Source organism: Stegostoma tigrinum, chromosome 7 (genome assembly GCF_030684315.1).
Source record: "Stegostoma tigrinum isolate sSteTig4 chromosome 7, sSteTig4.hap1, whole genome shotgun sequence".
NCBI lineage: Eukaryota > Metazoa > Chordata > Chondrichthyes > Orectolobiformes > Stegostomatidae > Stegostoma > Stegostoma tigrinum.
In genome coordinates, this window is record NC_081360.1 from 99,341,717 (window position 1) to 99,354,216 (window position 12,500).

Here is a 12,500-nt window from a genome sequence, read left to right on the forward strand (position 1 = left end):
CTGGGAGATACACTGCAGGAGGGGGACTGGGAGATAGATTGCAGGCAGGGGGACTGGGAGATAGACTGCAGGAGGGGGACTGGGAGATAGACTGCAGGAGGAGGACTGGGAGATAGACTGCAGGAGGGGGACTGGGAGATAGACTGCAGGAGGAGGACTGGGAGATAGACTGCAGGAGGGGGACTGGGAGATAGATTGCAGGCAGGGGGACTGGGAGATAGACTGCAGGAGGGGGGCTGGGATATAGACTGCAGGCAGGGGGACTGGGTGATAGACTGCAGGAGGGGGACTGGGAGATAGACTGCAGGAGGGGGACTGGGAGATAGATTGCAGGAGGGGGACTGGGAGATAGACTGCAGGAGGGGGACTGGGAGATAGATTGCAGGAGGGGGACTGGGAGATAGTCTGCAGGAGGGGGACTGGGAGATAGACTGCAGGACGGGGACTGGGAGATAGATTGCAGGAGGGGGACTGGGAGATAGATTGCAGGAGGGGGACTGGGAGATAGACTGCAGGACGGGGACTGGGAGATAGACTGCAGGACGGGGACTGGGAGATAGATTGCAGGAGGGGGACTGGGAGATAGATTGCAGGAGGGGGACTGGGAGATAGACTGCAGGACGAGGACTGGGAGATAGACTGCAGGACGGGGACTGGGAGATAGATTGCAGGAGGGGGACTGGGAGATAGATTGCAGGAGGGGGACTGGGAGATAGACTGCAGGAGGGGGACTGGGAGATAGATTGCAGGAGGGGGACTGGGAGATAGACTGCAGGAGGGGGACTGGGAGATAGATTGCAGGAGGGCGACTGGGAGATAGACTGCAGGAGGGGGACTGCGAGATAGATTGCAGGACAGGGACTGGGAGCTTGTTAGCTGAGCTCTGAGATAGAACCTCTTAACATCAGAAATAAGTAAAAATGACCAAAGAACGGTGGATGCTGCAAATCTGAAACGAAAACTCAGCAGGTCTAGCAGCATCCTCGTTCAGCAGAAGGGTCGCTGGACTCTCGACGTTAACTCTGTTTTTGCCCTCTATCTCTCTCTCTCTCTACACATGCTGCTATACCGGGCGAGTTTCTGCTCTTGTGCCCTGAACATCACCCTGATCCCCAGCTCACGGCTGATGAACCACTCAGAAAAACCATTAACCTAGCAGCAATTCGACACTGCAGGGACCTGTTGATTTTTATTGACAGATTAGATTGGGGAAAGTTGCATGACATTGTGGTAGACTGGAGGAGGCGTGTAAGCGTCCGTGTATATGGGGTGGACTATGGGCTGAGGACTGGGAATCGGGGTAAACGTTACCCTAAAGATAGTTTTGCACGCGTCGCTCTTGTAATTTCATACACGTGTATTAGACAGTTTCTTACGTTGGTATTTTTAAAATAGGGAAGACAGCAGCGAGAATTGAGAGGAACCCCAGTGGAATGCCCTCAGCTAAAACGTCCACTCCGCTCACCCGGTAGGCAAGCGGAATTAAGGAACAGGAATATGCATGCGAATGGGTGCACTGTTTAAGAGGCTGATTTCCCTCACTTTACACATCCAAAAACTGTGCAACAGAATCTCTTAGTGTGGATCTGAGAGCCCGCGATACGGTGAATATTGTATTTACAGTGAAGGATGGGTTGGAGAGTTTTAAGGACCGGGTATTCCCAAGGGGAAGGGATAAGTGCGAGGGTGAGGGTTTCTCACACCCATCTCTGAGAGAGAGAGAGAGAGATGGTGCCTGAAGCGGCGTTGGAGACGGTATTGTACCCCTGCACGGGGTCAGTAAGGACTGGCTAGCACAGGCGCTACGGGCCGAGCGGACTGCGTTTCTCCACGTGTAGCGTGGACAGAGGGTTACCGCAGTCACATGGTTAAAGTGGACCCTCTCCATCCACATGGCCGAAGAGTCAGACTGTCGGGGGATCCTGGGAACCAGTGAAGGACGCAGTGACCTAGACTCCGTTGCATTTAAACTCGGGTTTGGGAGAGGGGCGCAGGGCTGGGAACGCTGCTAACAGGAGTATCGCACCCTGCAATCTGAGTGTTCAGTTCACTGTTGAAACCTTGGAAAGTTGTCCATCAGGGGAATAAACAAACTCTTCTTCTTCAAACCCAACCTGAACTAAAACCCGACAAATTGCAGGAGAAACTCAGCAGGACTGGCAGCATCTGTTGTGAGAAAACAGGGTTTACATTTCGGCTTCCAGTGACCCTTCCTCAGAACTGGGCTGGACTGGAAACGTTAAATCTGTTTCTCTCTGCACAGATGCTGCCAGACCTGCTGAGTTCCTGCAGTAATCTCTACATTAGTTTCAGACCTGAAGCATCCACAGTTCCTTATTGTATTAAATGTGAACCCCCTCCCCCGCCAAATCGGTGACACTAAACTGGTGGGTGGTGGGTGGGGGGAGTGGGAGAGAGGGGCTATCCAAGTCATAATAATAGAAATGAATTCCGTGAATCTGAAAGCTAACTTCTATGTACGTGACTTACTGAGCTTCGCCTTGTGTAACGTGGGGAGCTAATTTTTCCAAATAAATGTACAAATATTCTGCAGCCAGAAGAGCATTGCTGTCAGAAGGGAGTTATTGTTGACTGCGGTTCTTTTTATTTAAAATAATTAATTGGAAAAATGAGACGCATGATTCAGATGAAATTCAGACAACTCAAGAAAAGCAGAACAGCTCAGATGAAGACAAGAGAAACTGTATGCATTACATTTGGGGTTACATCCGAGCGGGATTTTAACAAAAGGGTGGTTTGGCACGGGCACAGTCTCCGTTGATTAACGAACGAGGAAGTCCCGGGACGGTGCGATTTTGCGCTTACCTGTGCAGACAGAAGGTAAAGGAGAGGAGGACGATGGCAGAAGGAGAGACGCACAGCGCCAGCATCTTCAGCAACTCAGCCTGGGAACACACTGCCACGGGCCAAGTGAAAAGCTCAACAGTCAGACGCAACTCCCTCCAAACCGAGCCCAGCTCATTTCCTATCAGTTCCCTCCTCACTCCTGCGGCATGGAATGGTTCTCTCCCTCCGCTCCCTCAGGATTCTCAGACTGAAATCCACTTCAAGTTCTAAATCTCGCTTCAGACACAGTTCTCAGTGAATTTCAAAGGGATCACAGTTTCTCTCTGTGTGTGTCTCTCTCACGTACTTACTGCTGAATTGTCTATGGGTTCTATCACCAAGCCTTCACTGATAGCCCCCACTCTCAGGGTTTCGACTCCTGCTGTGAGTGAGAATCTGAGTGAAGCCTCCTTTAGCTGGAACACACTATAATAAAGTGAGCGCTGAAATACCGGCCCACTACCGTACGTCACTGCATGAAATTGCACAGGGAGAAACCGCCCCGAACAATTTCAGATGATTAGGTTCACAGTGACACACACACACACACACAGGGGGAGAGACAGTGTCAGAGAGAGACAGGGCGACTCACTGTTATGGGGTCATACCCACTAGCTACAGTAATGAAGTTACAGCAGGAGGGAGATAAGGACAGAAAGTGACTCAGTCAGCAGGGGAGAGAAGGCAGGGAGGGGAAAAGTCGCAGAGAGGGAAGTGGAGGGGTCAGACAGACAGGCACGTAAAGAGACAAAAGGGTTTACATGGACAGTGACACACACAAGGAGAGACAGTCACACACACAGTGACACTCACAGGGAAAGACAGTCACACACACAGTGACGCTCATAGGGAGAGACAGTCACACACACAGTGACGCTCATAGGGAGAGACAGCCACACACACAGTGAAGCTCACAGGGAGAGACAGTCACACACACAGTGACACTCTAAGGAGAGACAGTCACACACACAGTGAAGCTCACAGGGAAAGACAGTCACACACACAGTGACGCTCACAGGGAGAGACAGTCACACACACAGTGAAGCTCACAGGGAAAGACAGTCACACACACAGTGACACTCTAAGGAGAGACAGTCAGACACACAGTGAAGCTCACAGGGAAAGACAGTCGCACACACAGTGACGCTCACAGGGAAAGACAGTCACACACACAGTGACACTCTAAGGAGAGACAGTCATACACACACAGTGACACTCACAGGGAAAGACAGTCACACACATAGTGACACTCTAAGGAGAGACAGTCATACACACATAGTGACACTCAGGGAAAGACAGTCGCACACACAGTGACACTTATAGGGAGAGACAGTCACACACACAGTGAAGCTCACAGGGAAAGACAGTCACACACACAGTGATGGTCACAGGGAGAGACAGTTACACACACAGTGAAGCTCACAGGGAGAGATAGTTAGACACACAGTGACACACACACATATAGTGACACGCAAAGGGACAGACAGTCTCACATGGATAGACAGTGATACATGGAGAGACAATCTATCTCTCACACACATATACAGTGACACACACAGGTAGAACCAGTCACACACACATAAGGGCACACACACAGGGCAGACAGTCTGACACACAGTGACACACACAGGGAGACAAAGTCTCACATGCACACACAGTAACACACAGAGAGACAGTCTCTCTCTCACACACACACATCAGTGATACAGACAGGGAGAGACAGTGTCACACACCCACAGTGACACATGTAGGGAGAGATTGTCTCACAAGCGTGCGCGCGCACACACACACACACACGCACACACAGGGGATATAGTCTGACTCACACATTGTGACACACACATACACACACACACACACCGTGAGAGACAGTCTCACACGCATGCACAGTAACACAAAGGAACAGTCACTCCCTCTCTATCTCACACACACACACACACACACACACACACACACAGTCACACAGACACACACACACACACAGACACAGACACACACACGCACACACGTAGACATAGACACACACACACAGAGTCACACAGACACACACGCACTGACACACACACACACACACAGACACACAGACACACAGACAGGGACACACGCACCTAGACATAGACACACACACACAGTCACAAAGACACACACATACACACACACACACACACACACACACACACACACACACACACACACACATATACACACACACACGGAGAGACAGTCCAGATGGGGAAGCGATGGCCTAGTGGCATTATCGCTGGACTGTTAACCCAGAGACCCCGTAATGTTCTGGGGACCCAGGTTCAAATCCTGCCACAGCAAATGATGGAAATTGAATTCAATAAATATCTGGAATTAAGAGTCTAATGATGACAGTGAATCCATTGTCGATTATTGGAAAAACCCATCTGGTTTTCAAACATGCCTTACGGAAGGAAACTGCCATCCTTACCTGGTCTGACCTACATGTGACTCCAAGACCCACAGCAATGTGGTTGATCCTGAATTGCCTTCTGGGCAATTAGGGATGGGCAATAAATATTGACCTGCCCAGCGATGCCCTCATCCAATGAATGGATAATGGGCTGCCTGCTGGCAAATAGGATTATTTTCATTGAAGAGATCACGGCTTGAACTAAATATCACACATAAACCATAGCAGTCTCCATTTTCTAGATTGGCTGCCATGCACTTGCAGACTTCAGTCCTGAGGTTATGAAAGGAGATACATAAATATGGCTCAGAGATAATGGGAACTGCAGATGCTGGAGAATCCAAGATAACAAAGTGTGAAGCTGGATGAATCTCCTGAGATGCTGCTTGGCCTGCTGTGTTCATCCAGCTTCACAATTTATTAGCATAAATATGGCTTCTTTGAGACCTAATTTGACAAGATTCATTAATAAATTTTCTCCATCGATGTTGTTTTTGCATTTCTTTCAGATAGCATGCATCCAGTTCTATGTTTGATCATTAAAGATCCCTCTATCTGTGCCTGTCCTTTAGTTTTGTTCACTTTCAATTAGTGGACCAACCGTTGCTGGCATTTGCAAACATGGCGAGATCGTGGCATGATGGCAATATTACTGAACCACAAGGTAATTCAGGATGTGAATTTGAACCCTGTCATCACAGCTGGTGGTGTTTAACTTAGACTCAGAGAGTCATACATGTGTACAGCTCAGAAACAGACCCTTCGGTCCAATTGGAGACAGCAAAGACTGCAGGTGCTGGAGTCAGAGATAACACAGAGTGGAGCTGGAGGAACACAGCAGGCCAGGCAGCATCAGAGGAACAGGAAAGTTGACATCAGGACCCTTCTTCAGAAATTTGGTCCAATACATTCACACCAACTAGACATCCTAAATTAATCCAGTTCCATTTGCCAGCATTTGGCCTATATCCCTCTAAGCCCTTTCTTTTCATAGGCTCATCCAAATGCCTTTTAAAAATAATTGTAACACCACTTCCTCTGGCAGCTCATTCCATACATGCACCACCCTCTGTGTGAAAAAATACCACTTAGGTCCCTTTTAAATCTTTCCCCTCTCACCTTAAACCTATGCCCTCTAGCTTTGGACTCCCCCACCCTCGGAGAAAGTCCTTGACTATTCACCCTATCCATGCCCCTCATGATTTTACAAATGTCCTTAAGGTCGCCCCAATGCTCCAGGGAAAATAGTCCCAGCCTATTAAGCCTTTCTCTGCACCTCCAACCCTGACAACATCCTCATAAATCTTTTCTGAACCTTTTCAAGTTTAGCATCATTCCTACAGCAGGGAGACCAGAACTGTACTCAGTATTCCAAAAGTGACCTAACCAATGTGTTGTACAGCTGCAATAATTCAAAATAAATCTGGAATGAGGAATATGTCCCAGTTGTTGTGACTATGAGCTATTGTCAATTGTTTTAAATACCCATCCAGTTCACTGTGTTGTTTATGGAAGAGAATCTTCCATCACCACCCAGTCTGTCTTATATTAGACCATAAGACATTGAGCAGAAGTAGACCATTCAGCCCATCAGCATGCTCTACCATTCAATGAGAGCGTGGCTGATCTGATAATCCTCAACTCCACTTTCTGTGTTGTCCCCATATCCCTGGATTCCCCTTACTGGTTAAAAATCTGCCTCTCTCAGCCCTCGGTATACTTCATGATGTTGTTCAGAGGGCTCCTGAGCTGGGGCATGCCTGCTCTGACCACTTTCCTTTTCTTTTGCTTTTCTACTTCCTCGGCCATTTTTCTTTTCCTTTACTGACCCTTGTCCTAAGGTTGGAAGGTGTCAGCAGCAGTGAGGGAGCCGAACGTGGGTTCAAGTGTGCCCAGTGTGGATCCTGTGGCAGCATTGAGGGAGCTCCTACTTTCTTTTCCAAGGCAAGCACGGGACCTTGCATTGGAATCAACAGCCGTAACATCAGCGGAGGAGATGGCAGTGGGGTAGGCCCTGTAGCAGACATTGGTCCTGAGGACCAGGCCGTGAATTGGGAGAAGGGAGTGTGTAGTGGGATCTGGGTGTCCCTGTGTACCAGTCACTGAACGTAAGCATGCAGGTGCAGCAGGCAAGCAAATGGTATGTTGGCCTTCATTGCGAGGGGTTTCGAATACAGGAGCAGGGACGTGCTGTTGCAGTTATACAGGGCCTTGGTGAGGCCACACCTAGAATAGTGTGTGCAGTTTTGGTCTCCTTTTCTGAGGAAGGATGCTCTTCCTCTCGAAGGACAGCAGCAGAAGACTACCAGGCTGAATCCGGGAATGGCAGGGCTGATGTATGAGGAGAGATTGACTAGGTTGGGATTGCTTTTGCTGGTGTTCAGACGAATGAGGACGGATCTCATAGAGAGTTATAAAATCCCAACAGGACTGGACAGGTAGATGCAGGGAGGATGCTCCCGATGGTGGGTGTATCCAGAACCGGGGGTCATAGTATGAGGATTCGGAGTAAATGATTTAGGACGGAGAAGGGGAGACATTTCTTCACACCAAACAGTGGTGAGCCTGTGGAATTCATTACCACAGGAAGTAGTTGATGCCAAAACATTGAATGTAATCAAGAGGCAACTAGATACAGCTCTTGGGGCGAATGGGATGAAAGATTATGAGGAGAAAGCAGGATTAGGCTACTGCGTTGGACGATCAGCCATGATAATGAAAAATGGAGGAGCAGGTTTGAAGGGCCGAATGGCCTCCTCCTGCTCCTATCTGCTATGCTTGTACGTGTCTATGATCGGCAGCTTGGTCATTGTCAGTGGCAAAGCGATGGCAGAACCACATCATGGCTACATCGACCAGGTAGGCCCAGTGGTGAGAGATGTGACGCTCATGTTGGCGGGTCGAGGCAGACGGTGGTGAGGTGGTTATACAGGAGAGTCATCCTGATGGGGATGGAGCCTGAGAGTGACAGCTTATTTGATTGCTTGATTGATTGATTGCCATGTGCACCGAAGTACAGTGAAGAGCTTTGTTTAAGAGTGGTACAGGCAAATCAAAGTAAGCAAGGGCATACAGACCTTGGGATGTAGAAAAGCTGAGACTGAGGCATGCAGGTTACGTTGCACAGAGCACACTAGGCAAAATCAACATTAGAACAATCAACATTATTTCAGTTAGAGAGCCCATTCATCAGTATAATAGCAGTAGGGAAGAATCTGTTCCTGACCCTGCTAGTGTGTGTGTTCAGGCTTCTGTATCTACTGCCTGATGGAAGAGATTGTAGGAGCTCGTTGCTGGGGTGCGATGGGTCTTTGATGATGTTGGCAGCATTTCCACAGCAGTGAGCTGTGTAACTGGAATCAACACTGGCTGGGTCCAGCATAGACAGCAACAAAAGCAGTGGAGGAGGGATGAGCATAGGTGTCAATGATGGTGACCTGGCAACAACGCAATGGTCTAAATGTGGGCTTTATCAGTTTCAAAATCTCCCCACCCCCGGCCTCATCCAATGACCAACCCTCCCTTTCATCCCCGCCTCCTTAACCTGACATAACCTGTCCATCTTCTGTCCCACCTATCTGCCCCTCCCATCTCACTGACCAATCCCCACCACTGCCTACCTGCACTCGCCTATCGTCATCGCACCTACCTTCCCCTGCCCCAACCCTGATTTATTTCAGAGCTCCCTTCCCCCTCCTCCATTTCTGAAGAAGAGTTGACCTGTAATGTTAGCTTTCCTGCTCCACTGATGCTGCCTGTCCCGCTGTGTTCCTCCAGCTCCACACTGCGTTATCTCTGCGCTGCTGGACTCTCTTTAAGCTATATCTTTCTTTTTGTGTCCCTATTCTTAAACTATACAAAATGGTGCCAGATCATGCAAATGTGGAAAAGCTTTTTATGTATTTTACCATTTTGCTTACTGTAAAATGCACATGACAATAAAATCATCCATTCATAATGACTAAGACTTAACAGCTTCACTAACCTCTGAGAGTAGAAATTCCTCCTTTTCTCTGTTTAAATGTGTGACCCTTATACTGAGATGATTCCCTCTGGTCCTAGACTCTCCAATAAGTGGAAACAGCCTTGTCAACCCTGACAAGTGTTTAACAATGTTGTACGTTTCAATATGATCTCTTCTTAGTACTCTAATCTCCATTAAGTACAGGCTCTACTTACACAATCTCTCCTCATAAAACAATTCCTCACACCTGGTGCCAGCCAAGTGAATCTTCTCTAAGGCCGGTATTATTTTTTCTCAGGAAAGGGGTTACAAATGGTTTACTGTATTTCAACTGTGGTTGAACTAGCATCTTGTATAGTTTTAGCAAACCCTCCCTGCTTGTACTCCAGACCCACAGAAACATGGTTGACTCTTAACTGCCCTCTGGAACCTGTTAAAAGCTGCATTTCCAGAATGAAAACCACTGACCTGTGAGGAAGGTCACAATTTCCAGGCCACTGAATGGTCAGGCAAGAGGGCAAAGGGTCACAGAATACGACTGAAACCAAAAAAAACTGCTGCAAAGATGTATCAGAGATAATGGGAACTGCAGATGCTGGAGAATCCAAGATAATAAAATGTGAGGCTGGATGAACACAGCAGGCCCAGCAGCATCTCATGTGCTCCTGAGATGCTGCTTGGCCTGCTGTGTTCATCCAGCCTCACATTTTATTATGCTGCAAAGATGTGATTTCTCTTGGTGCAAAATTAGATCTTCAGTATGAATTACTATTTTCAAGAAATAAGATAAGAAATAAGCACCATTGGACTGAGTCACAAGCAATCAGTAGGAGAACATTAACAAGAAATTATTCAAACGTGGTTTATGATGCAGAGACTGAAGTCTCCAAACATTGGGAAAAGAATGCCAATTCAGCGAAATCAGATTTATTTGTAAATGAAAAGCAACCAACACAGGCTGATGTTGATTGATCAGGAATTGAAGTCATTCGTTATAGTTAACTCTCCATCTTGATATATTTGATCGACAATGTTTGAGTTCCCAGGAGGAAACATCACCCACATTCTGTCCTTGTCCACCCACATTGATGTGATGGTCAAGAAAGCACACTGACACCTCTACTTCCTCAGGAGGCTAAGGAAATTCAGTGTGTCCATAATCACTGACCAATTTTTATAGGCACACCATAGAATGCGTCCTATCTGCATGTATCACACCTTGGTTTGGCAACTGCTATGCCCAAGACCACAGGAAATTAAGGGAAGTATAAAAATAGCCTAGGCCATCACTCAAACCAGCCTTCCACCCATTGACTCCATCTGTAATTCCCATTGCCTTGGGAAAAGAACCAACATAATCAATGACCCCTCCCACCCCAGTCATATTGTCTTTCACCCTCTTCAATCAGCCAAAAGATACAAAAGTTTGAAAATATGCCCTGACAGATTTAAGAGCAATTTCTTCCCTGCTGCTATCAGACTCGTGAAGAGGCCTCTCATATATTGGACTTGATCTTTCTCTGCATTTTCACTATAGCTGTAGCACTGTATTCTGCATTCTATTACCCTGATGTACTTATATAAGGTATGATTTGTCTGGATAGCATGTAAAACAATGCTTTTTACTGTATCTCGGTATTTGTGACAATAATAAATCGAATCATATCAATGCGAGAGGTTGTATGATTTTGGATCACACTCCTACCATTGTTCACCAAGTTCACTGTTGCTCTGTTATCCTCTCTGCGTCACTATCAGCTCACACCTCCACTATCATCACACAGGGCAAAGCTTCCCTGTAAAAATCTGCAACAGGCTTTAGAAGCTACTCATGCAAGTTCTCATCATACTTTCTGGGATCAGGGGAAAGATCAGTCTGAACTTAGTGTCTGAAATATCTGACGGCAACATTCTGTTTGGCAGTAGGTGCAGGTCAACAGTGAAAGAAAGGTTAACAGTGAAAAAATAGGCAGACAACACTGGAAAATTTGGCTATTGTGGCTGTTATCCATGTTCCTGAACAGTTTTCTTCATTTCTAAATCCTGTTTGTGGTGATCACATGGGAATTCCTCTCAATGGGTGAAAAGCACTGAATAAATAAGAGAGGGATTTTATCAAGTTGGATGTTGGGGCTAAAATGGCTCACAGACATAGTCCACTAGTGAGAGATAAGGATTTGATCAGTAGAATACAACCAAAACATAGTACTGCAAGAAAGGCCTGCATTATGCAGCTTCTTTCCTGACTTCAGGATGTCTCAGCACACTGAATAGGCAGTCATACACTTTCTAATTGTTAACACAGTTGTGGGGAAGTGTGACTAACAGGTACACAAATGCTGCTTGGTAATACCCAGCATACATCTTAATGAAAAGAGAGAGGTGATGTCAAAGTTTTTCATCCTGTCCTCATCAGGGCTGACACAAGAATGCCAAATTTTGAAAGCTCACTACAAACTAATCCGTCAAAATCCTGATTCATATTTGCTAGATGTAATATATATTCAAAAGCAGGGACCCAATCTCCACAAACAAAAGGAATACGCTCGTGCCCAGTCCCATTTTTGAATTAGGTGTGAGTTTGAGGATAGTTTCCATTGGCTTCCTCTGCAGCAACACCTCAACCAATCAGAGTCAACTTCCCAACCATTCAGCACCTTTTACTAGTTGAGTATAAATTGTTATTGAATCTGTTCTGATAGGTACAAGACATAAAGCTCCAGTAAGCTGTCTCTTTTTTCAGCAAGATTCAAATCACAGAAAAGCAAACCACTGCAGCTGGTGACTGAAAAATATCTGATCTGATTGAAGTCGATGCTGAGGCTGAAAACTGTAAAGTTACCTAATTGAAAGATAAGATTGAGCTTCATTGCAGAGAGTAGGGGGTTGACAGAAATATGTTGCTACTGTAATTTTTACCATGTTATTGATAATGTCATATGAATTGTTAATTGCATTTAATTATATGGTGGTAGAGGGCATTTAATTGGAGTGTTCTTTTAACAGATGCAAAGAAACATTCATTAAAACGGTGGTGCAGTTGAGGAACGGAATGTGTACCTGTAATGTTTGATTCCGGACCTAAATGTTAGATTGAAAGAAAGACTCCTTCCAATTGCATACTTAATGACATAACAGGTTGACAGTGGGTGCCATATTCCTAGCCCTGTACTCATTCCTGGAACATCTGGACAACAAGGACACCAGATTCCTGCTCATTGACTACGTGGAGCAAATTGCTTTGCTTAAGAC

At 46.6% G+C, this 12,500-nt stretch overlaps 1 protein-coding gene across 1 annotated transcript in view; it reads right to left on the bottom strand.

Annotated features, from left to right (window-relative positions):
* LOC125454276 (protein Wnt-10a-like) overlaps positions 1–3,218 on the bottom strand; it is a 68,613-nt gene extending 65,395 nt beyond the window's left edge. The window contains exon 1 of the mRNA XM_048534884.2: positions 2,827–3,218. Coding sequence (XP_048390841.1) covers positions 2,827–2,891 — 65 coding nt within the window. The 5' untranslated portion in view covers positions 2,892–3,218. The remainder of the gene's footprint in view (positions 1–2,826) is intronic.
* Between the last annotated feature and the right edge of the window lie 9,282 nt (positions 3,219–12,500).